We start from the raw sequence: 21,797 nt of genomic DNA, 5'->3' as shown, positions 1-21,797 counted from the left end.
GACTGTGAATTTCTATCAAATCTTTAAGGCAGAACTAGCACCAACACTTCTTTTAAACTATTTTAAAAAGTAAAAGGTAGAAAACCCTTCTAAAATCATTTTATGAGGCCAGTATTACCTTGATTTCACAATCTACAAGGACATACATACCCTTACACACACACAAAGAAACCACCAGATCAATGATCTTGATGAACTTAAGTGCAAAAATTGTAAAAAATTAAACCAACAGCACACTAAAAAATCATTCAAACTGACCAATTGGGATTTATTTCAGGTATACAGATTGGTTCATTTGCAAATCATTGAACATAATAAAATTTAGCACCCACTCATGATAAAAGCCTTGAACAAATTAGGTGTAAAAGTAATATAGTTAAATAATCCATAAACAAGAGTGTCAATTTGTTAAGTCAACAACAGGAGTCACTGTGCACTTACTCCTCATGTAGAATCTTTGTCCCTAGTGTGCTGTACATTGAGATTTAATGCTATAACGAGTACTCAAACAGTATTTTTCACTTTATGTTTCTGTGTGGGAGCAAACTGTTGAAATCTTTACTTAATGTATGCTAAACTGATCTTCTGTATGTAAAGAGAAACGATAATGAATCTTGATTGAATGGAAGGGGAGAGGGAGTTTGAAAGGGGAGGGTTGTGGGTGGGAGGGACGGTATGGGGGGAAGCCATTGTAATCCATAAGCCATACTTTGGAAATTTATATTCATTAAATAAATGTTTGAAAGCAAAAAAACAAGTAATATAGTTAAATAATAAAGCCAATATTTTGAGAACTAAATAATAATAATAATAATTAAATAATTAAACAATTATTATGGGAAAAAACTAAAAAAATTGTTTTAAGGTCTAAAACCAGATAAAGATGCCCATTATCACTGCTCTTGTTCAACTGAGTACTGGACATTTTATTTTTAAAATTTTTTTATTTTAATTAGTTTTTAACAGATTTAGTGTTCTTTTAGATACAACTCTAAAATATAATGATATTCCCTTTTTACTTCCCTAATTTTCTTACTTGCAAGTATATACTTGTCTCCTGCTTTGTGATATGGACCTAAATGAGAGTAAAAATAATGCTTCCAAATTAACAATAACATATCATAGAGAAAGAATGTTTAATAATTGTATAACCTGTAATAACTCTTTCATACCACTAATGAGCATAAATGGATACTTTTTAAAATTGCTAAATTAGGGTATGCAAATAAGTAAGATATCTATTTAAAAAAGCCCATGACGTATGTAAATACCAAACTCCCTACTGGGAAGAACAGAAATAAAACATTTTGTTTCCCCCTACCACTTTCCAGTACAGAATATATGCTTGATTTTGGATGCCTAACTCTGGCTCTCAAGTTCCAACTGATATTTTATCCATCAAGAAATCAATGACTGGAGGTTGTGACTTAAAAGGTACACTGGCTGCTAGATGAGCAAGAAGCATGGGCTGGCAGTCATTCCCTTACTATTCCACACTTAGAGAAATGGTGAAATAATAATATTAATAATAATAATAAAAGACTGAATTCAATTTTAAAGTAAAAGGACTCCATCTGAATTATAGTTTTAAAAAGAGGAAACTGAAAGTGCAAAGTGTAAATAGGATCTGAAGTAGAATGACTCCAGGGTACATGAATCAGTTATATACATCAGCTTATGAGGAGTTGGGATCTCCTAGGAAGATGGAAATGACTCCCTTCTTTAGACCCAGAGCCATGAACGGTCAAAGTGCCTATGCATTAGGAATGGTAACACTGCACATTGAGATGCAACAGGCAAACTGTTACAGAGTTGTGGATGGAATAGGGACATTGAGAAACACAGGAACCAGGGGCATTTAAATTGCCTTAGGGATATAGATGGAAAAACAGTACCATAAGTCTTTACCAAATATAGAATCAGCACACCAATTCATGCTTCCCATGAATACTATATCTCTAATTGCTGTAAAGATTAATCACTTGGAAGACAAAAGCATAACCTCCACAACAAGACATCATCTGCAATGCAGAACATGCAGAATTCTCATGAGACAAGCATTGCTACTTAGGGTGAGCTTACAAAGAAAAAGCATCCAAGAGATAATGTCAATCTTCATGGAAAACTAAAGAAAAACAGAAAGACTTATCAGAAGAATGTTTATGTTTCTATAGATGTCAAAAAGAAAAAAAAAAAAAACAGAGTCCAAACAGATAAGAAACAGAGGCCCTGAAAAAAGACTTTCTGACTTTCTCATGTTAAATTGTTTAAGGAAATCACCAGAACACTAAATAGACACAAAAATGAAATACAAAAGACAAATAAAGGAACATGGAGAAATTCAGAGATACAATATTCAGAATGGCTGAGACAGAAGAACCAGGAAAAAAAAAAAAAAAAAAAGGAAGGACCACATTTCCAGAAGCTTGAGGGAAACTTCTATCAGGAACTCTGATCAGAACAGAAACTCGGAAATCCAGCATAGAGGAACAAAGCACTCCACAGCTCCAACTCAGGCTGCTTGCCCAAGTAGCTCCTCCTCACTGAGAAAAGCAGGCAGCAAGCTCCACAACCCCCACCATGGCCACAGACTGGCAGCCATCACTACCAGACGTTCCACAGTCCTCACCGACTTTATATCAAGTCTGGAAAAAGAGAACACCCACCAGCAGCAGCACTAGGGAGGCCAGCATGGAGACCCTATAATACAGGAAGTCAAGAAGATTTTAGAGATACAGAATGAGGAAGAGTCAATAACTGAAGAGATATGGCTGAGGATCTTCCTACTTTAGAGAAAAAATGCAGCTTAAATATAAAGGTAAAAATGAATTATCTGACTGACAGCAGGCACACCATCAACAATAGCAAATGTTAGAATTCCAAAGGATGACATATATATTCATATATTATATATATTAATATTCCATTATATATGGAATTATATATAATGGAATATGATTCAGCTGTAAAAAAGAATGGAATCTTGTCTTTCACAACAAAATGGATGCAACTGGATACCATTATGATTATTGAAATAGCCCCCAAAAGACAAATATGTTTCTCCTAATATGTGGTAACTAACATAGACTACAAAAATGTAACATAATTGAATGAAATTGACATTTTGAGATTTGATATTGTTTATAGCCTTCATCTATCCTCTTGAGGAACAGTGATTTTTCTATTTACTATTTGTTGAATTCATCATTTAGTGGAGGGTTAAGCACGCGATTATGAAGAAAACTGACAAAGTATGCCATTTTAAAAATTAAAAAAAAAATAATAAAAGGAGGAGGGAGAATAGGAAAGCGAGAGGGAGGGTATGGTGGAAAGTATAATTATGCTTTTAAAACTGTATAAATTAAACAAAAAATGTTATTGTCAAAATTTAAGGAAGAAAGAAAAGAAGTAGGGGAACTTGAGAGAGGGAGGGAGGGAGGGAAGGAGGAAGGAAGACGAGAATGTTTATTTCTATTAAATTCTTGAAATCTGTTCTCTTTATATTAATTTTTTTAAAAAATGAAACATAAACTTGCATGTATTCACTAAAGTCTCATAGCAAACATAAAAAAAGAGTAGAAATTATTCAACTTGATGTATCACATTAACAGAATGAATGACAAAAAATGTCTGACTGGGTTGAGCTTTTGGTATAGCAGTTAAACTGATGCTTGGGGTTGCTTCAAGTCCCATCTCTGTTCCCCACTCTAGGCTCCTGCTAATGTGCACCCTGGGAGGTATCAGGTGATGACTCAGTGACGCGTCTAATAAAAAAGAAATAAAAATCAATACTAAAATTTGTATGCTGCCATAAAGGACTCTGAAACAGTAATATAATCTGGGAGAAAAAGAACAAAAGAAAAAAAGAATCTCACTCCCTGATTTCAAAGTTATATTTCAAAATATATAGAACTATCATAAATGATGTACAGACCAATGGAACAGAACAGAGCAGCCAGATATATGGTCAACTTACCTTAGACAAAGGCACCTAGATATATATATATACAATGGAGAAATAGCTTTCCTTCAATAAATGAGGTTGGAAAAACTGGGTAACCATGGACAAAAGAATGAGATTGGACCTTTCTCTTATACCATACTGTGGGGAGCAACTGGGAGCAACTCGGACTAGACTAAGTTACTGGAATTAAGACTTATTCTATGCATCTGCTCTCCCACAATATGGCGCTGGGAGAGGAGGAAACAGCTTCTACACAGCTGCCTCCAGTTCAACCAATAAACTGTAGGAACTGCTCCTGATTGGAGGAGAGCAGCGTACTCGGTGTGTGGGTAGCAGAGTTGGGATTGGTGGAAGAGGACTATAAAGGAGGAGAGAGACAACATGCACCAGGAACATCTATCTGAAGGAACACCTGTGCAGCCCCCGAGAGAGCCAGCCGGCGGTGTGCCGCTCCCCCGCGGAAGTGGGGAAAGTGGCAGGGGGAACCGCCCTTCCACGGAGGTGGAAGGGACGGTAGCCAACCCGGGAAGAACCAGCAGCAAACCCGGGGAGGGCCGAGCAGACGAAAGAACAACGCAGGGTCCTGTGTCGTTCCTCCAGGAAGACGGGGAGCGACACCATACATAAATATTAAGTCAAAATGAATAAAGAATTAAATAAAAGCCATGAAAACAAGAGACTCCTGGAAGCAAACATAGCATGAAGGCCCTTGACTGAAATTCACAATGATTTTCCTTTTGTAAAGAAAGCCTTAGACATCAAAAGTAAAAATAAGTGGAAGTACACCAAACTAAATTTCTTCCACAGAAAACAATCAATCAAGAAAATAAAAAGGCAGCCTTCCAAACTTAAGGAGGTCATTAAACAATAAAAGTCAATATAAAAATGTCCAAGATGCTTCAAAAAAAGAAAGAGAACATGGGGTCAGCACTGTGGCTTTGCAGATAGAGCCACTGTTTGTGACACCCACATCCCCTATGGGGTGCCATTTTTTTTGTCCTGGCGGCCCCATTTCCCATTCAGCTCGCTGTTGCTAATAGCCTAGGAAAAGCAGCAGAAGATGTCCCAAGTGTTTGGGCCCCTGCCACTGAGTGGGAGACCCAGATGAAGCTCCTGGCTCTTTGCACAGGCCAGAGCCAGGCCATTCAATCATTTGGCAAGTGAACCAATGGATGGTAGATCTAGATCTTTCTCTCTCTCCCCTCTACCTCTCTCTGTAACTCTGATTTTCAAGTAAATAAATAAATCCTAAAAAAATAACAGAAAAGAAATGAAAAAATCAAGACATGATAAATGGTGGGGGAGGGAGGATTTCAGTTTAAGTGCCTGTCATCATATATCAGGTGTACAAGCACACGTGCTCCATTACTATAAGAGGACTATTTTATAACACAGCAACTAAAAGCAGAGAAATGTTGAGAATTAGGCACTACAGAACACATTTTATTCATGATTTAAATGAGAAACATTCTGAAAGTTTTTTTTCCTTATTTTTAATTTATATGAAAGGCAGAGAGATGGATGTCCATCTTTCATTCACTGGTTCACTCCTCAAATATCTACAACACCTGGGGCTGTCTGTTTAAAGTCAGGAGCCCAGGGGCCAATGTCATGGTGTTGCAGGTAAAGATACCGCCTGTTATGCCAGTATCCCATGTGGGTGCAGGTCTGTGTTAAGCCTGCTCCATCTCCAATCCAGCTCTCTGCTAACAGCCTGAGAAAAGCAGCAGCAAATGGTCCAAGTGGTTGGGGCCCTGTTATCTATGTGTGACATCTGGAAGAAGTTCCTGGTTCAGCCCTAGCCATTGTGGTCATCTGGGAAGTGAACCAATGGATGGAAGATCCTCTCTCTCTTTCTCTCTTTCTCTCCCTCCCTCCGTCCCTCTTTCATATAAACAATAAATAAATCTCTAAAAGTACCCAGGAACTCATAATTCAGTCTAGGTCTCTTAGATGGACTAGGGAACTCTATCACTTAGCTATTACCTGCTGCCTCTTAGCACACCCACCAGCAGGAAGCTGAAATGGGAAAGGGTACCATGACTTAAACACAGACACTCTGATAAAGGATGATGACAGTCTAAGGGGCAGTTTAACTTAACTGCTATGCCAAACACCCACACTAGAAGGTTCAAACTTTTTAACTAAATGTGAATTATATTTTAAAACTGGAGACTGTAGAAAAAATGATATATAAGAGGGAAGTTTCAGTGGCCAGCGCCGCAGCTCAGTAGGCTAATCCTCCGCCTAAGGCGCCAGCACAGTGGGTTCTAGTCCCAGTCGGGGCACCCGATTCTGTCCTGGTTGCCCCTCTTCCAGGCCAGCTCTCTGTTGTGGCCCGGGAGGGCAGTGGAGGATGGCCCAAGTGCTTGGGCCCTGCACCTGCATGGAAGACCAGGAGGAAGCACCTGGCTCCTGGCTTTGGACTGGCGCAGCGCGCTGGCTGCAGCGCGCTGGCCATAGCAGCCATTTGGGGGGTGAACCAATGGAAAAGGAAGACCTTTCTTTCTGTCTCTCTCTCTAACTCTGCCTGTCAAAAAAAAAAAAAAAAAAGAGGGAAGTTTCAGCTTTAAAATTTGTTAGAAAACAAATAAGATCAAAATTTAAAAACAAAGCAATGAACTCAGAAAGTGAGAATTAAAACAAAGCCAGAGGCATCACAATACCAGATTTCAGGACATACTACAGGGCATTTGTAATCAAAACAGCATGGTACTGGTACAGAAACAGATGGATAGACCAATGGAACAGAATAGAAACACCAGAAATCAATCCAAACCAGAAATCAATCAAGCCAACTTATGTTTGATCAAGGATCCAAAACCAACCCCAGGAGTAAGGACAGTCTATTCAATAAATGGTGCTGGGAAAACTGGATTTCCACGTGCAGAAGCATGAAGCAAGATCCCTACCTTTCACCTTATACAAAAATTCACTCAACACGGATTAAAGACTTAAATCCACGACCTGACACCATCAAATTATTAGAGAGCATTGGAGAAAGTCTGCAAGATATAGGTACTGGCAAAGACTTCTTGGAAAAGACCCCAGAAGCACAGGCAGTCAAAGCCAAAATTAATAACTGGGATTGCATCAAATTGAGAAGTTTCTGTACTGCAAAAGAAACAGTCAGGAAAGTGAAGAGGCAACCAACAGAATGCGAAAAAATATTTGCAAACTATGCAAAAGATAAAGTGTTAATAACCAGAATCTACAAAGAAATCAAGAAACTCCACAAGATGAAAACAAACAACCCACTTAAGAGATGGGCCAAGGACCTCAATAGACATTTTTCAAAAGAGGACATCCAAATGGCCAACCGACACATGAAAAAATGTTCAAGATCACTAGCAATCAGGGAAATGCAAATCAAAACCACAATGAGGTTTCACCTCACCCAGGTTAGAATGGCTCGCATTCAGAAATCTACCAACAACAGATGCTAGAGAGGACGTGGGGATAAGGGGACACTAACCCACTGTTGGTGGGATTGCAAACTGGTTAAGCCACTATGGAAGTCAGTCTGGAGATTCCTCAGAAACCTGAATATAACCCTATCATTCAACCCAGCCATCCCACTCCTTAGAATTTACCCAAAGGAAATGAAATTGGCAAACAAAAAAGAGGTCTGCACCTTAATGTTTATTGCAGCTCAATTCACAATAGCTAAGACCTGGAACCAAACCAAATGCCCATCAACAGATGGGCATAAAGAAATTATGGGACATGTACTCTATAGAATACTATACAGCAGCCAAAAACAATGAAATTTGGTCATTTGCAACAAGATGGAGGAATCTGGAAAACATCATGATGAGTGAATTAAGCCAGTCCCAAAGGGACAAATATCGTATGTTCTCCCTGATCAGTGACAACTAACTGAGCACCAAAGGGGAAACTTGTTGAAGTGAAATGGACACTATGAGAAACAGTGACTTGATCAGCTCTTGTCCTGACTGTTGATGTACAATGTAATACTTTACCCATTTTAGTATTTTCTTTGTTTTGTTCTAGTACTATTGGTTGAACTCTGTCATTAACACACAATTATTCTTAGGTGTTTAAATTTTAACTGAAAAGTGATCCGTGTTAAATGTAAGAGTGGGAATAAGAGAGGGAGGAGATTTACAATTTGGGAAATGCTCAATCGGACTTGCCCCAAATGGTGGAGTTAGAATCGTGCCAGGGGATCCCAATACAATCCCATCAAGGTGGCATGTACCAATGCCATCTCACTATTCCAAGTGATCAATTTCAGTTCACAACTGATCACACTGATAGGTCGAAGAGTCAAAGATATCACACAAACAAGTCTAGTGTCTGCTAATACTAGCTGATAGAATCAAAAAGGGAGAGAAATATCCATCATGGGAAGCGGGATACACAGTAGACACATAGAATGGCAGATGTCCTAAACAGCTCTCTGGCCTCAGAATCAGCCCTTAAGGCATTTGGATATGGCTGAAGTGCCCATGAGAGTATTTTAGGCATTTGAAAGCAAGACACCCTGGAAAAAAAAAAAAAAGGAAGACCAAAATGGAAGATCTCTGCGAGTGAGATCCAGTGGAAAGAACGGGGCCATCAAAGAAGGAAGTAGCTTTCTCTGAAGGGAGGAGAGAACTTCCACTTTGATTATGACCCTGTCGGAATAAGATTGAAGTTGGTGAACTCAAAAGGCTTCCATAGCCTTGGCAACTCATGACAAGAGCCTAGGGAGATTACTGACACCATAAACAAGAGTGTCAAATTGTTAACTCAACAACAGGAGTCACTGTGTACTTACTTCTCATGTGGGATCTGTCCTTAGTGTGTTGTCCAATGTGAATTAATGCTATAACTAGTACTGAAACAGTATTTTACACTTTGTGTTTCTGTGTGGGTGCAAACTGATGAAATCTTTCCTTAATATATACTGACTTGATCTTCTGTATATAAAGAGAATTGAAAATGAATCTTGATGTGAATGGAATGGGAGAGGGAGCGGGAGATGGGAGGGGTGCGAGTGGGAGGGAAATTATCGGGGGGGAAGCCATTGTAACCCATTAACTGTACTTTGAAAATTTATATTTACTACATAAAAAATAAATGAAAAAAATAAAACAGAGCAAAGGTATAGTGAACTAAAATGTGGAAAAAAGAGAAAAACCATATAAAAACAAAGCATACAGCTGCGCCGCAGCTCACTAGGCTAATCCTCTGCCTGTGGCGCCGGTACTCCAGGTTCTATTCCTGGTCGGGGCACCAGATTCTGTCTCAGTTACCCCTCTTCCAGTCCAGCTCTCTGCTGTGGCCCAGGAGTGCAGTGGAGGATGGCCCAAGTCCTTGGGCCCTGCACCCGCATGGGAGACCAGGAAAAGCACCTGGCTCATGGCTTTGGATTGGCACAGCGCTGGCCATACCGGCCATTTGGGGGGTGAATCAACAGAAGGAAGACCTTTCTCTCTGTCTCTCTGTCTGTCTCTCTGTCTCTCTGTCTTGTCTGTAACTCTATCTGTCAAATAAATAAATAAAAAATCTTTTAAACAATGGGGATATTCACAACTATTTCACAAAATTAGAGTAAATATTGATAGTACTCAAAATCTCAGTAAAATATGTTGTCCATTTTTAAATTTATTTGTCTATTTGAAAGGCAGAGTTACAAAGACAGAGAGAGATACAGTATTTTTTTTTTTTTAAGATTTAGAGTTACAGACAGAGAGAGGGAGAGACAGAGAGAGAGAAGTCTTCCATCTGCTTGGTTCATTCCCTAAATGGCCACAATGACTGGAGCTTGACCGAACTGAAGCTAGGAGTCGGGAGCTTCTTCTGGGTCTCCTACATGGGTATAGGGGTCCAAGGAGTTGGGCCATCTTCTACTGCTTTCCCAGGTCATTAGCAGAGAGCTGGATCAGAAGAGGAGCAGCCGAGACTCAAACAAGTCTGCATATGGAACACTGGCACTGCAGGCAGAGGACTAAACTACTATGCAACAACGCTGGCCCCCAAAAAGAGATTTTTCCATCTGCTGGTTCACATCTCAGGTGGCTGCAATAGCCAGGGCTGGACAGGCCGAAGCCAGAAGCAAGGATCTTCATTCAGGTCTCTCACATGGGTGGCAGGGGCCCAAGCATTTGAGTTATCTTTTGCTACTCTCCGAGGCCATTTAGTAGGAAGCTGGATCAGAAGTGAAGCAGCCAGAACTGGAACCAGTGCCCATATGGGAAGCCAGAATCACAGATCATAACCCACTATAGCACCAGATAGACCCATGTTACTGTTCTTGATATTGCCTCACACATCACAGGATTCAAATGCTACTAAAGACGACCTTAGAACACAAATTAATTTACATGTTACTTAAGGTTTCCTCTTCCTCAGTGGATCGCTTTTTCAAATTAAACCATGCCACAATTATTGCAGTGGCTACGATCAGAATAGACAAGCCAACATAGAAACCTAGAAGCCAATGTTCTTCCACCTTCCTAGAAGCTTTCTTCTTCTTTAAACCTAAAACAAATTAACAAAGTTAAAAAGGGTGCCCAATTTGAAAGCTGTAACAAATTACGTTCCTAATTATAATTCAAGGAGCATAGAAAAATAAATTTATTACCATCATACTTAAAACTATCTCTAAAGCTTTTCATTTAAAAACATGGACACTGATTTTCACTTGTATGGATTATCTTTTAGGTATTCTATTAGTTACCACACCTTGATGATTTTTAACAGCCCTTATCTCAACTGCTGGGGAAGTGTTTTTTTTCCCCCCTCTTCATACTATTTGTTGAACTCTTTACTTAGTATAATGCTTGATCTTATATGTATAAAGTTAACTGAAAAGAAATCTTTGTAAAAAATAAGAATGGGATGGAGGAAGAAGGGCGGGAGCATGAGCGGGAGGGAGGGTAGGGTAGGGTAGGTAGCATCACTATGTTCTTGAATCTGTTTATATTAAATACATAAAATTCGCATACCTTAAACAAATTAAAAAATGTTAAATCAAGCCCCAGAAACTTTCAAATATACTACATTATATAACTGCTATCACAAAATTTCACTATATTACATAAGGAATTGAAAACAGTGACATATAAAACAGGACTGTTTAATTGCAAGGTCATCCAAATTTGTTGTTACAAATTTTAAAAAGAATTATCAAAGGATTACACTGAATTTGTGTATATCCTAGTTTTCCCTTAATATATTGTTGGCTTTGGGCATTAGGGCTCTATTTTTATGGGTGGAGTCACTGCAGTGCTCCTGAAAGGGCACAGGCATAAAAATCAGAAGACCTGATTCTCGATCCTAACTCTGTTTCTTGTTAGTACTAGGAGTAGAGAACTACATGCTCACTAAACTCCATGAGTTTCCCTTGCTAACTGCACATCCCTGGTGCCCATATCAGCAACTGGCATATTAAGAGTTTGATAAAATTTTGCTAACTCAATGAAAGAATGAATGAAAGAAGCTAAAACCACGGTAAATAAAACACTATGCTAGAGCCCATCTTTTGGTAATTCATAGACTCTTCTCATTTAAACTATAAACTCCTTCAAAGGAGTAATCTTCCCAGTTCATATCTTCTACTGTTATAACAGAAACACAGTAACAGTACTAGACACAGAGTAAATTTTTCTTCAGGATCAATCATAAAACGGAGAGGAGAAGTTGAAAATATTCTAAAGGAGAGTATCAATAATATCTGCAGAGAGAAATTTAAAAGAATTTAAGCACAAAATTATATTATTACAAAAGAACAAGATTCTTTCCCTGAGAAGTATGATTACTTTTTGATTATATTAGACTTCTTTTTAGTGGCAACATGTAACTGTGTTTTAGCAAAGATAAACAAGTTCAGAATTTCGTTAAGTGACTAAAGAGATACGTACCCTTTTTCCCAGGAAATACTGGAAAACCTCTGACACTCTGCTCACAATCTGGAGGTAGATAGCCCTCATAACAATGGCATTTCCTCTGGGAATCACACACCTAGGATCATTTTTAAGAATTTAAATAACTTAAGTGTTTCTTTCACAGAAAGTGAAATGAGATGAATCATCATGCTTGCTTCTGTATCTTAACCTAGTACAACTTTGTTTCTGTAGTTTATATTAACAAGATAATCTACAAATCAAATGCTTGGTTTCTTATACCACAATCTACTTTAAAAAAATATAAGAACCCATAAAATGAGGTTCACAATATTTGCATTAACAAAGCTTAAACTTTAGAATGCCTACTTACAAACTTAATGGGCATTTTCAAAAATTACTACTAATGAAATTTAAGTGAAACCATGACCCTTCCTGTGATGTGCTGGAAATAGTTTGTACCAGCTCCCAGAACGAATTGTCAACAGCTCTTCGTCTCCATGTTCAGCGAGTCTATGTTGGTAGCTTTAAGTATTCTTCCCCTACAGATGAGAACTACATCCTTCCCAAGATCAGCTGTTAAATATTAAACATACTTATCCAAGACTGAATTCTGTTTTTAAAATTATGTATGCATTTACTGTATTTGAAAGAGAGAGGGAAAAGTAAGTTTCAGAATTAGAGATGGAGATGGATATAGAGATAGTGCTCTTATCTGCTGTTTCATTCCCCAAATGCTCACAACAGCTGGATTTAAGCCAGGCTAAAACCAGGAACCAAGAACTCAATCGGGGTCCATCATGAAGGTGGTAGGAACCCACGTACTTGAGACCTTTACCTGCTGCCTCCCAGGATGCACACGAGCAGAACACTGGAATGGAAACAGAGCCAGGAGTCAAATCCAGGCACTCTTATATGAAATGCTCGCATTCCAGAAAGCTTCAGAACCTCTCTGTGTGATGCTGAAAACAAAAGCTTTTCATATTTTAAAAGGACATCATTTATTTAGATCCAGCTTAACAATGGGAACCCACAGTTTCTGTACTTCAGAAATTATTTTGAGTCTCTGTTGTGAGCACTTTATATTGATTTGCTCATTAAACCCAAACAATAGCCCTGTGATGTAGAAGCTATTATAATACCCTCTTTACAAGTGAAGAAACTAAGACATATGTACTTAACTTGCCAAAAGTCCAAGTGCTAGTAGGTGATGGAACCAGAATTTAAACCCATAGAATCTGGTTTCAGAGGCTCTGCTCTCAACTACTGCATACTCTCTCTCAAAATAATATTAAGCATCTCTCAACTTCTGGGTCTTAATTGGATCTTAATCTCAATGTAAGATCATGGATACTGTACCCTTGAATTACTTCAGAAAACTTACCAGGAGACACACGATGTCAATTTGTCCCAATAGAGTGTTACTGTTCCCTTAATTTGAATTCCTTGTTAAGATGCTGTCTTACAAGATTTCCCAGTGTAAAGCACCAGCTGCCATTTCTAATTAATAAACTATTTTAGGGAGATATTTTGAGATTATGTAAAGATCTCACTCAAAAAACACTCAACCAGAAGAGGGCATTGGATCTAGCAGTTAAGGCATCCACCCATGTCCCACATGGGAATGCTGGGTTCACTCCCAGATCAATTTCCTGATTCTAGCTTCCTGCTAATGCAGATCAAAGACAATGGGTTTCTGCCACCATGTTGAAGACCAGGATTGTGATCCTGGATTTCACTGCGGGCATGTGTGGAGTACACAAGATAATAGGAACTCTCTCTTCTCTCCTTATCTTAAAAAAAGCAGAAACACTCACATCCTAGTTTTAGCATCCATTGATAATTATTTATCTCCAAAATTCCTTCCACCTTCCATATTAATTATACTGTGAGGAATATATTTCCCTCTTCCTCATTGATTTATTCCATTATTGCCATAAAAGGTTTATATGCTATGATATCATGCAATATTGTAATTTATTCATTATTCACTGTTTATTAGAGTAAAATGTTGTACTTTGTTCAATTAGCAACAACTCATTAATATCATTATTAATATTGATGCCAAAATTCCTGATGTAGTTAGTGGATGTCCTTTGAAGCTGGATTCTATCACCTTTTGATATTCCCAACATTATTTTTAATTAATTTTTGATTGACCAAATATTTGTACATATTTATGAAGTATAATGTGATTTTTTAGAAAGATTTATTTACTTATTTGAAATGCAGAGTTACAGAGAGAGAGAGAGAGGGAGAGACAGAGAGATATCTTCCATCAGCTGGTTCACTTCCTAAATGGCCATAATGGCCAGGGTTGGGCCAACCTAAAGCAAGGAAACAGGAGCTTCTTCCTCCAGGTTTCCCACATAGGTAGCAGGGGCCCAAGAACTTGGGTCATCTTCTGCTGCTTTCCCAAGTGCATCACCAGGGAGCTGGATCTGAAGTGGAGCAGTTAGGACATGAATCAGTGCCCATATGGGATGCCAGCACTGCAGGCTGCAGCTTAACCTGCTACGCCACAGTGCTGGCCCCCAATATGATATTTAAATTGATGTGTACAATGGCTAATGATGAATTCAGGATAATCGCAATATAAATTATCCTATATTTTTATTATTACTTTATTGTAAATATATTCAAAATCCTCTAGCTATTTTAGTGGTATTATTAACTATAACCCTGCTGTGCCAAAGAACACCAGAACTTACTCCTCCTTTCTAAATTTAACTTAGTATCTGTTGACCAACTTCTCCCTACCCCCTTTCCCTCTAACCACTATTACACTCTCAACTTCTGTGAGATTAGCTGTTTTAGATTCCACATAGAAATGAGGCCCCGTGGTGTGTCTCTGTGCCTGATTTCAAAAATTCCTTGAACACTGCCTCACTCTGGCGAAACTAGATGGCCCCAGTCCTTCAATCAGCATTTTCTGCAAGTTCCCCTGGACTTTTTAGTGGAGAACATAATTTCGAAATCAAGTTGCAGGATGAGGCTTTTGGTGCAGGATGCCTCCGACCCACATTACATTGTTTGGGAAAATGGTGGCGGAGAAATTATTGTTACCTTGGTTCTTTGTCTCATATGGAAGAAGAATTTCCAAGCAGACAGCAAAGAGATTTAAACGTATTTATTAGGATCAAGGACCTCCAACCGGAGTGGTGTGGAGGGAGGCTTCCAAGAGAAGAAAACCCAAAGGGGACTAGTGGCAATCGGCTTTAAGAACAATTTTGAAGGAAAAACAAGCAAAAAACTTGACAATCAGATTGGGATTCAATTAGCAGGCCAGACAGAAACCATCAAAAGACCTCATTTACAGTTCTCCATTCAGTCTGGCCAGCTAAGGGTGGGATAGATAACTTGTTTTCACAATAAGGCATGAGCTCAGGATGAGTTCCCTTGTTATTCTCACAGTAAATCTGGAGATTCAGGCTAAAGATAACGTTTTGGGGGACTGAAGCAAATATTTTACACCCCAAATTCCACTGGGATGCCTTGACTATCTTTTAACCCATCTGACTCCTCATAACAGTGACCAGGTTAGAGTTTCAGTTCTGTTCTCCATTCCAGCCACATGTCAAAAACACTGCTTTTAGCTATACAGTAACTCGGCCTGATGTCCACATGAACATCTGGCAGATTCTGCTGAAATAAAAACTGTGGGACAAGTCAAAAGGTGTTCCTTCTCCTAACTCGGAAAGGATCCTGCTGGCCCCTATCTTTTCTATAATCTCAAATAATCTATAATCTATGACTTGAAAATGTTTCATTTTTCTTTCATCATACACTGTATCCTCTTCACCCTGGAAAGTTGCTGCAGGAGTCTCAGCAGACCAGTAGCTGAGCTAGTTCTTTCTCTCCCTCTCTCTGCTTTCCAAACAATAATAAAAATAAGAAAATGTTTTTTTTAAAAAAAGAAATGAAGATGTAGGTAATAAACACGCTCATTACTACTTGTGTGTCATTAACTCTAGATATTCTTTAATAAAAATTAATTTTGAAAAGATATGCTTTTCATGTGGGCACACATGTATTTCTGTCAACACAGGCATGCATATATATAAACATACATGTATTTATGTCTATATGTATTAGATATAAAAATGAATATAGGTTATGCTAAATTCCAAGATTATATCACAGTGTCTATTCTTTTTTTTTTTTTTTTAGAAAACTTTATTTAATAAATATAAATTTCGAAAGTACAGCTTTTGGATTATAGCGGTTTTTTCCCCCCAATAACCACCCTCCCACCAGCAAACCATCCCATCTCCTACTCCCTCTCCCATCCTATTCTTCATTAAGATTGATTTTTAATTATATTTATAAACAGATCAACTTAGTATATACAAAATAAAGATTGCAACAGATTGCACCCACACAGACACACAAAATATAGAGTACTGTTTAAATACTAGTTTTACTGTTAATTCACATAGTACAAAACATTAAGGACAGAGATCCTACATGGGGAGTAAGTGCACAGTGACTCCTGTTGTTGATTTAACAATTGACGCTCTTATTTACGATGTCAGTGATCACCCGAGGCTCTTGTCATGAGCTGCCAAGGCTATGGAAGCCTCTTGAATTTACAAACTCCAACCTTATTTAGACAAGGCCATAATCAAAGTGAAGTTCTCTCCTCTCTTTAGAGAAATGATATCTCTTTTTTTGATGGCCTGTTCTTTTCGCTGGGATCTCACTCACAGAGATCTTTCATTTAGGTCATTTTTTGCCACAGTGTCTTGGCTTTCCATACTTAAAATCCATCTCCAACAGTTAGAAACATTGTTCCCATATTTTAACTTATTTGCTCAAGTCTACAACATATTAATTATACTTCCCTAATTGGTTACTCAGATCACAGCAAAATAAACATAATAATTAGAATTCAATAATCAATGTCCTAATTTTTATGTTGAACTAAAAGTTTTTCATGGCAAAATGAACAAATATACACAACTCAATAAACTCTTCAAATTCATACAACTATGCAGCCTACAGTTATCAAAACAGAACATTTACACTACACCACAAAGGTCCTTTGTCACATCCCAATCAATCTTCCTTCCCTACACCAAAAGTTGCACCAGCCAGGCTGTTTAGGAGTATCATGCTGTGACAATCATAGTCCATGGGTCCTCCAGACTTGAATGTTTGCTGGTGCTTTCTGTGGATCCCTTAGCAAACTCATCACTGCACAAGTACAAGTGACATCATGAGACTCCCCTCTAGCCTAGACTTAGGTCACCCCCTGGTGCTGAAATGCTAGAGTCAATGCACTGGATTTCTAAATAGGCTCATTGCTGACTGCTTGCTCATTGTTTTGTATATTCTGTTTCATTCTGCCTCTTTCATTATTCAAGTTTGTGTTTTGGTAGCTTTCTGTCATGATTCTCTTTTGTGAAGCTGCTCTGTTAATAATATTTTTTAGCATAGTGTGCATTCATGGAGGCTGTTATTGTCCTTTATTTTCTAATATAGAACTCTCTTCAGGATTTTGTAGGATTGGGCTGATGGTATTGAATTCTTAGTTTTTATCTGGGAAAGATATTTCTCTTTCATTCCTAAGGGGATTTTTGTGTGTGTGTGGCTGAGTATAATGTTTTTGTTTAGAAGGTTTTTCTGTTAAGAATTTGAATATATCATCCCATCATTTTTTGTCCTGAAGGATTTCTTCTGAGAAGTCTGCTATTAGTTTCATAGGTTTTCCTTTACATATTCCTTGGCATTTTCTCTATGACTCTCTCGGTGGGCATAACTTTTGACAATTTGACTATAATTTGCCTTGAACAACTTTGTTTTTATATTTTTGTTTTTTGGTTAAGTCTAGCTGGGAGCTGTAGAGCTTCCTCTATCGGGATGTTCACATGTCTTTCAAGACTTGGGAAGTTTTTTTTTTTTTTTTTAACCATTATTTCATTAAATTGCTTTTCAGTGCACTGTCCTTGTATTTTCCTTCAGGTATCTCTTAATATGAATATCTGTTCTCTTAATGGCATCATATATATATATATATATTCTTTTAAACCCATATTTATGATAGCTTTTTAATGGTGTAAATGAGCATAGTTACTAGTACCAATATATTTCTCAATGTTTTTTTTTAAAAATGATAGATATTATTTATGGAATATAATATAATAATTTATACATGTATAATGTGTAATAATCAAATCAGCAATTTGCATTTTAATCTCCTTAAAAATTTACTATTGCTTTGTGTTTGAAGATTGTGAGTGCATTCTCTTTCAGTTACTTGGAAAATATAATTTGCAAAATACAATCAGCTCACTATGCTGAGGAACACCAGAACTTATTTCTCCTATATAACTGTATTTTTGTACCAATTATGTAACCCCTCTATATATCTACTCTCTCAAACATCTCTATCCTCTAATAATCACTTTTATAATCACATCATCTAGAGAATCAATCATAACTTTTCATACATGATTGAAAAATGTGGTATTGTCTTTTTGTGCCTGGCATATTTCACTGATACCATATCCTCCAGATGCATCTATTTTGTTGGAAATGACAACATTTCATATCTGATGACCATTCCATTGTGTATATACATACACACAACACAGTATTTTAAAAATATTTATTTGAAACAGTGTTTGGTGGTGCTGCGGCTCAATAGGCTAATCCTCTGCCTTCGGCGCCGGCACCCCAGGTTCTAGTCCTGGTCGGGGCGCCAGATTCTGTCCTGGTTGCTCCTCTTCCAGTCCAGCTCTTTGCTGTGGCCCGGGAGGGCAGTGGAGGATGGCCCAAGTCCTTGGGCCCTGCACCCCATGGGAGACCAGGATAAGTATCCGGCTCCTGGCTTCAGATCAGCACAGTGCACCCGCCACAGTGCACCAGCCGCGGCGGCCACTGGAGGGTGAACCAACGGAAAAAGAAGACCTTTCTCTCTGTCTCTCTCTCTCTCACTGTCCACTCCGACTGTCAAAACAAAACAAAACAAAACAAAACAAAACAAACCAGTGTTGGGGGAGGGAGGGAAGGAGCGAGGGAGCGAGGGAGGGAGACAGAAAGAATCTTCTACAAGCTGGCTCACTCCCCAAATGGCTTCAGAAGCCAGGGCTGGGCAAGGCAGAAGCCAGGAGCCTGGGACTCCATCCTGGGGTGGCAGGGACCCAAGCACTTGTACCTCCTTTGGCTGTTTTTCAGAGGATATTAGCATGGAGCTGGATTGGAAGTGCAGCAGCCAGGACTCCAATCAGTGCTCACATGTGATGCCAGTGTTGCAGACAGTGGTTTAATCCCCAATTGGACAACAACACTGGCCCCACGAAATTTTCATGGTCCATTAATCCACCAATGTACACTTGGTTGATTCCATTTTCTTGGCTATTGTGAAAACTGCTGCAATAAACATGTGAGTGCAAGTATCTTTAATAATATATTTCCTTTAGATATATACCCCACAGTGGGATAGCTGGATTAAACAATAGTTCAATTTTTAATTGTTTGAGATACACCCATACTGTATTCCACAACTATATTAATTTCTATTCCCACCAATAGATTATGAGTTCCTCTTTCTCCACATCCTCACCAGCATTTGGTATTATTTTAAATAATAGCCTTTCTGAACAAAATGAAAGGTTTGATTATGCTTTTGATTTTGAGGCTCCCTGAGGATTACTGATTTTGTGCATTTCTTTCACATACTTATTTTCCATTTGTATATCTTCTCTTGAGAAATGTTTATTAAGGTTATTTATCATTTTAATTGGATTGTCTGATGGTTCCTTGCTGATTTTTTATCCCAAATATATTCTGGACATTAATCACTTTTTGGATGAAATGCTTACAAATATTTTCTATCATTCTGTAGATTGCCTCTTCATTGTTTTGCTTGTTTCTTTTGCTCTGGAAAAAAGTTGACAATATATCATTCATCTATTTTTGCTTTTGTTGTCTGTGCTTTTGGAATCTTATCCAAAATAACAATCACCTTTTCAAATTTTTTAAGGAGTTTTCTCAGATTTATTCTAGTATATTCATGGTTTTACAGCTTACATTTACGTCTTTGACCTATTTCTAGTTGATCTTTAATTGTTAGTGAAAGCAGGAGTGACTAGATTTATTCTGATACATATGAATATTTATTTTTCCCAATACCACTTAAGAGGCTGTTTTCTTCTCCAAAATATAGATTCTGGCATCTGCCCTGAAAATCAGTAGATTTATTTCCATGTTCTCTAATCTGTTCCATTGATCTATATGTCAGTTTTATTCTAGTATCAATGTTTTCTATAGCTTTGTGCTATATCTTGAGACCAAGTGTTGTAATGATTCCACCCTTGTTCTTTCCAATCAATGTTTATTTGGCTATTCTAGGTAGGAATTTTGTGGTACTATAGCAATTTGGGATTTTTTTTTTCTGTAGGGAAAACTACTAGTATTCTCATAGGGATTACACTGAATCTGTAAACCTCTTTGGACAATATGGACATCAGAATATTAATTCTTCCAATCCATTAACATGGGAGGTCTTTCCATTTAAATTTTTATTTTTTAATTTCTTTCATCAGTATCATATTTTTTATTGTAACAGCCATTCACTTTCTTGCTTAAATTTATTCCCAAATTATTTCTTTAAACCCATTTAGAATGGAATTGCTTTCTTGATTTAATTTTCCAGCAAGTATTTTGTAGGGTATATAACTGCTATTGATTTACTTAACAATGAACTAACACCAAATATTGTTCAACAATTTCCTTCAAATTTGGAGGGATTTATTCCAAACTCATGATACAAGGCCAGCAGTACCTTGGTACCAAGACTAGACAAGGCACAACAATAACAATAACAACAATGAAAAAACTACAGTAAGCTGACGAATGTAGATATAAAAGTTTCCAGCAAATTACTAGCAAACTGAATCTATCCAAATATCAAAAAGATCATACACCATGATGAAATGGGGTTTTGCCCAAAAATTCAAGTATGGTTCCACATATGGAAGTCAATACACAGAATATATCACATCAACAGAAAAAACTTTCCACAGCATTTAATTTATTTCTTCATGATAAAAATAAACATTAGGTTTTGAAGAAATGTAATTCAACATAAAAAGGCTATATGTGGCAAATTTGCAGTCAACATCATATTGAATAGGGAAAAAAAGTCTCAAAATCTTTCATCTAAGATCTGAACAAGACAAATAGTACTGGGAATATTAGCCAGACCAGTTAGGCAAGAAAAAACAAAAGACATCCAAATTGAAAGGAGGAAACCAAATTATTCATGTTTGCAGATGGTATGTCTTATAGAAAAACATAAAAGCCCTACCAAAAGACTATAAGAACTGATAAATTCAGAAAGTGCAAGAAACAGCTACTTTGAAAAGTCCTTTTCTTTATTTTTTTATTAATATTGAGGGATTTCATGTATTTCATAGGAACAGTATTTACATGATAACCATGCTTCCCTCCTTTCCCCTCTCCCTCTCAATTCCCCCCTTTCTTTCCTTTATGTTTTTTTTTTTTTTACTTTTTGCAGACATAATTTCAATCTCCTCTATATTAATGGGCTTAATTCTCCCCTAACCATAATATTCAACGAGCAAAAAGCAGGAGGACCACAGTTCCACAGGAGTCAAAATAAGGGCTAAAAACAATCAACTCACAAGATTTTTACATATTTTTTGTATTCTATATTAACTACCACATATCAGAGAAAACATATGATATCTTTTTGTGGCTGGCTTATTTCACTAAACAGAATGGTGTCCAGTTTCATCCATTTTGTTGAAAACATAGGTTTTCATTTTTTTATGGCTAAGTAGCATTCAATATTGTATACATACACCACAATTTCTTTAATTACATAATTTAACACTTCCATTTATTCAATTTTAATTACTTTTTATTTAATATATAGTTATATATATTCATTTACCTATTATTTGACACATTCTCCATTTTTGCATGCATTTTGTTTTTTAAAATTTATGCTG

General features: G+C 37.5%; 1 protein-coding gene across 3 annotated transcripts in view; it reads right to left on the bottom strand.

Moving 5' to 3' along the window:
• The window catches only part of LOC103352161 (disintegrin and metalloproteinase domain-containing protein 32), a 175,236-nt gene that overhangs the window by 36,717 nt on the left and 116,722 nt on the right, over window positions 1-21,797 (bottom strand). For 2 of the 3 annotated variants that reach the window (XM_008273944.4, XM_070068593.1), the window contains exons 18-19: window positions 11,836-11,935; window positions 10,297-10,453 (exon numbers count right to left, since the gene is read on the bottom strand). The exons of the other annotated variant lie outside the window; for it this stretch is intronic. In XM_008273944.4, the coding sequence (XP_008272166.1) occupies window positions 10,297-10,453; window positions 11,836-11,935 (257 nt within the window). The remainder of the gene's footprint in view (window positions 1-10,296; window positions 10,454-11,835; window positions 11,936-21,797) is intronic. 3 annotated transcript variants of the gene reach the window in all.

Source organism: Oryctolagus cuniculus, chromosome 2 (assembly GCF_964237555.1).
Source record: "Oryctolagus cuniculus chromosome 2, mOryCun1.1, whole genome shotgun sequence".
Classification (NCBI taxonomy): Eukaryota; Metazoa; Chordata; class Mammalia; order Lagomorpha; family Leporidae; genus Oryctolagus; species Oryctolagus cuniculus.
The sequence above is the reverse complement of the archived record's forward strand: the minus strand, read 5'-3'. Positions and strand labels throughout refer to the sequence as shown.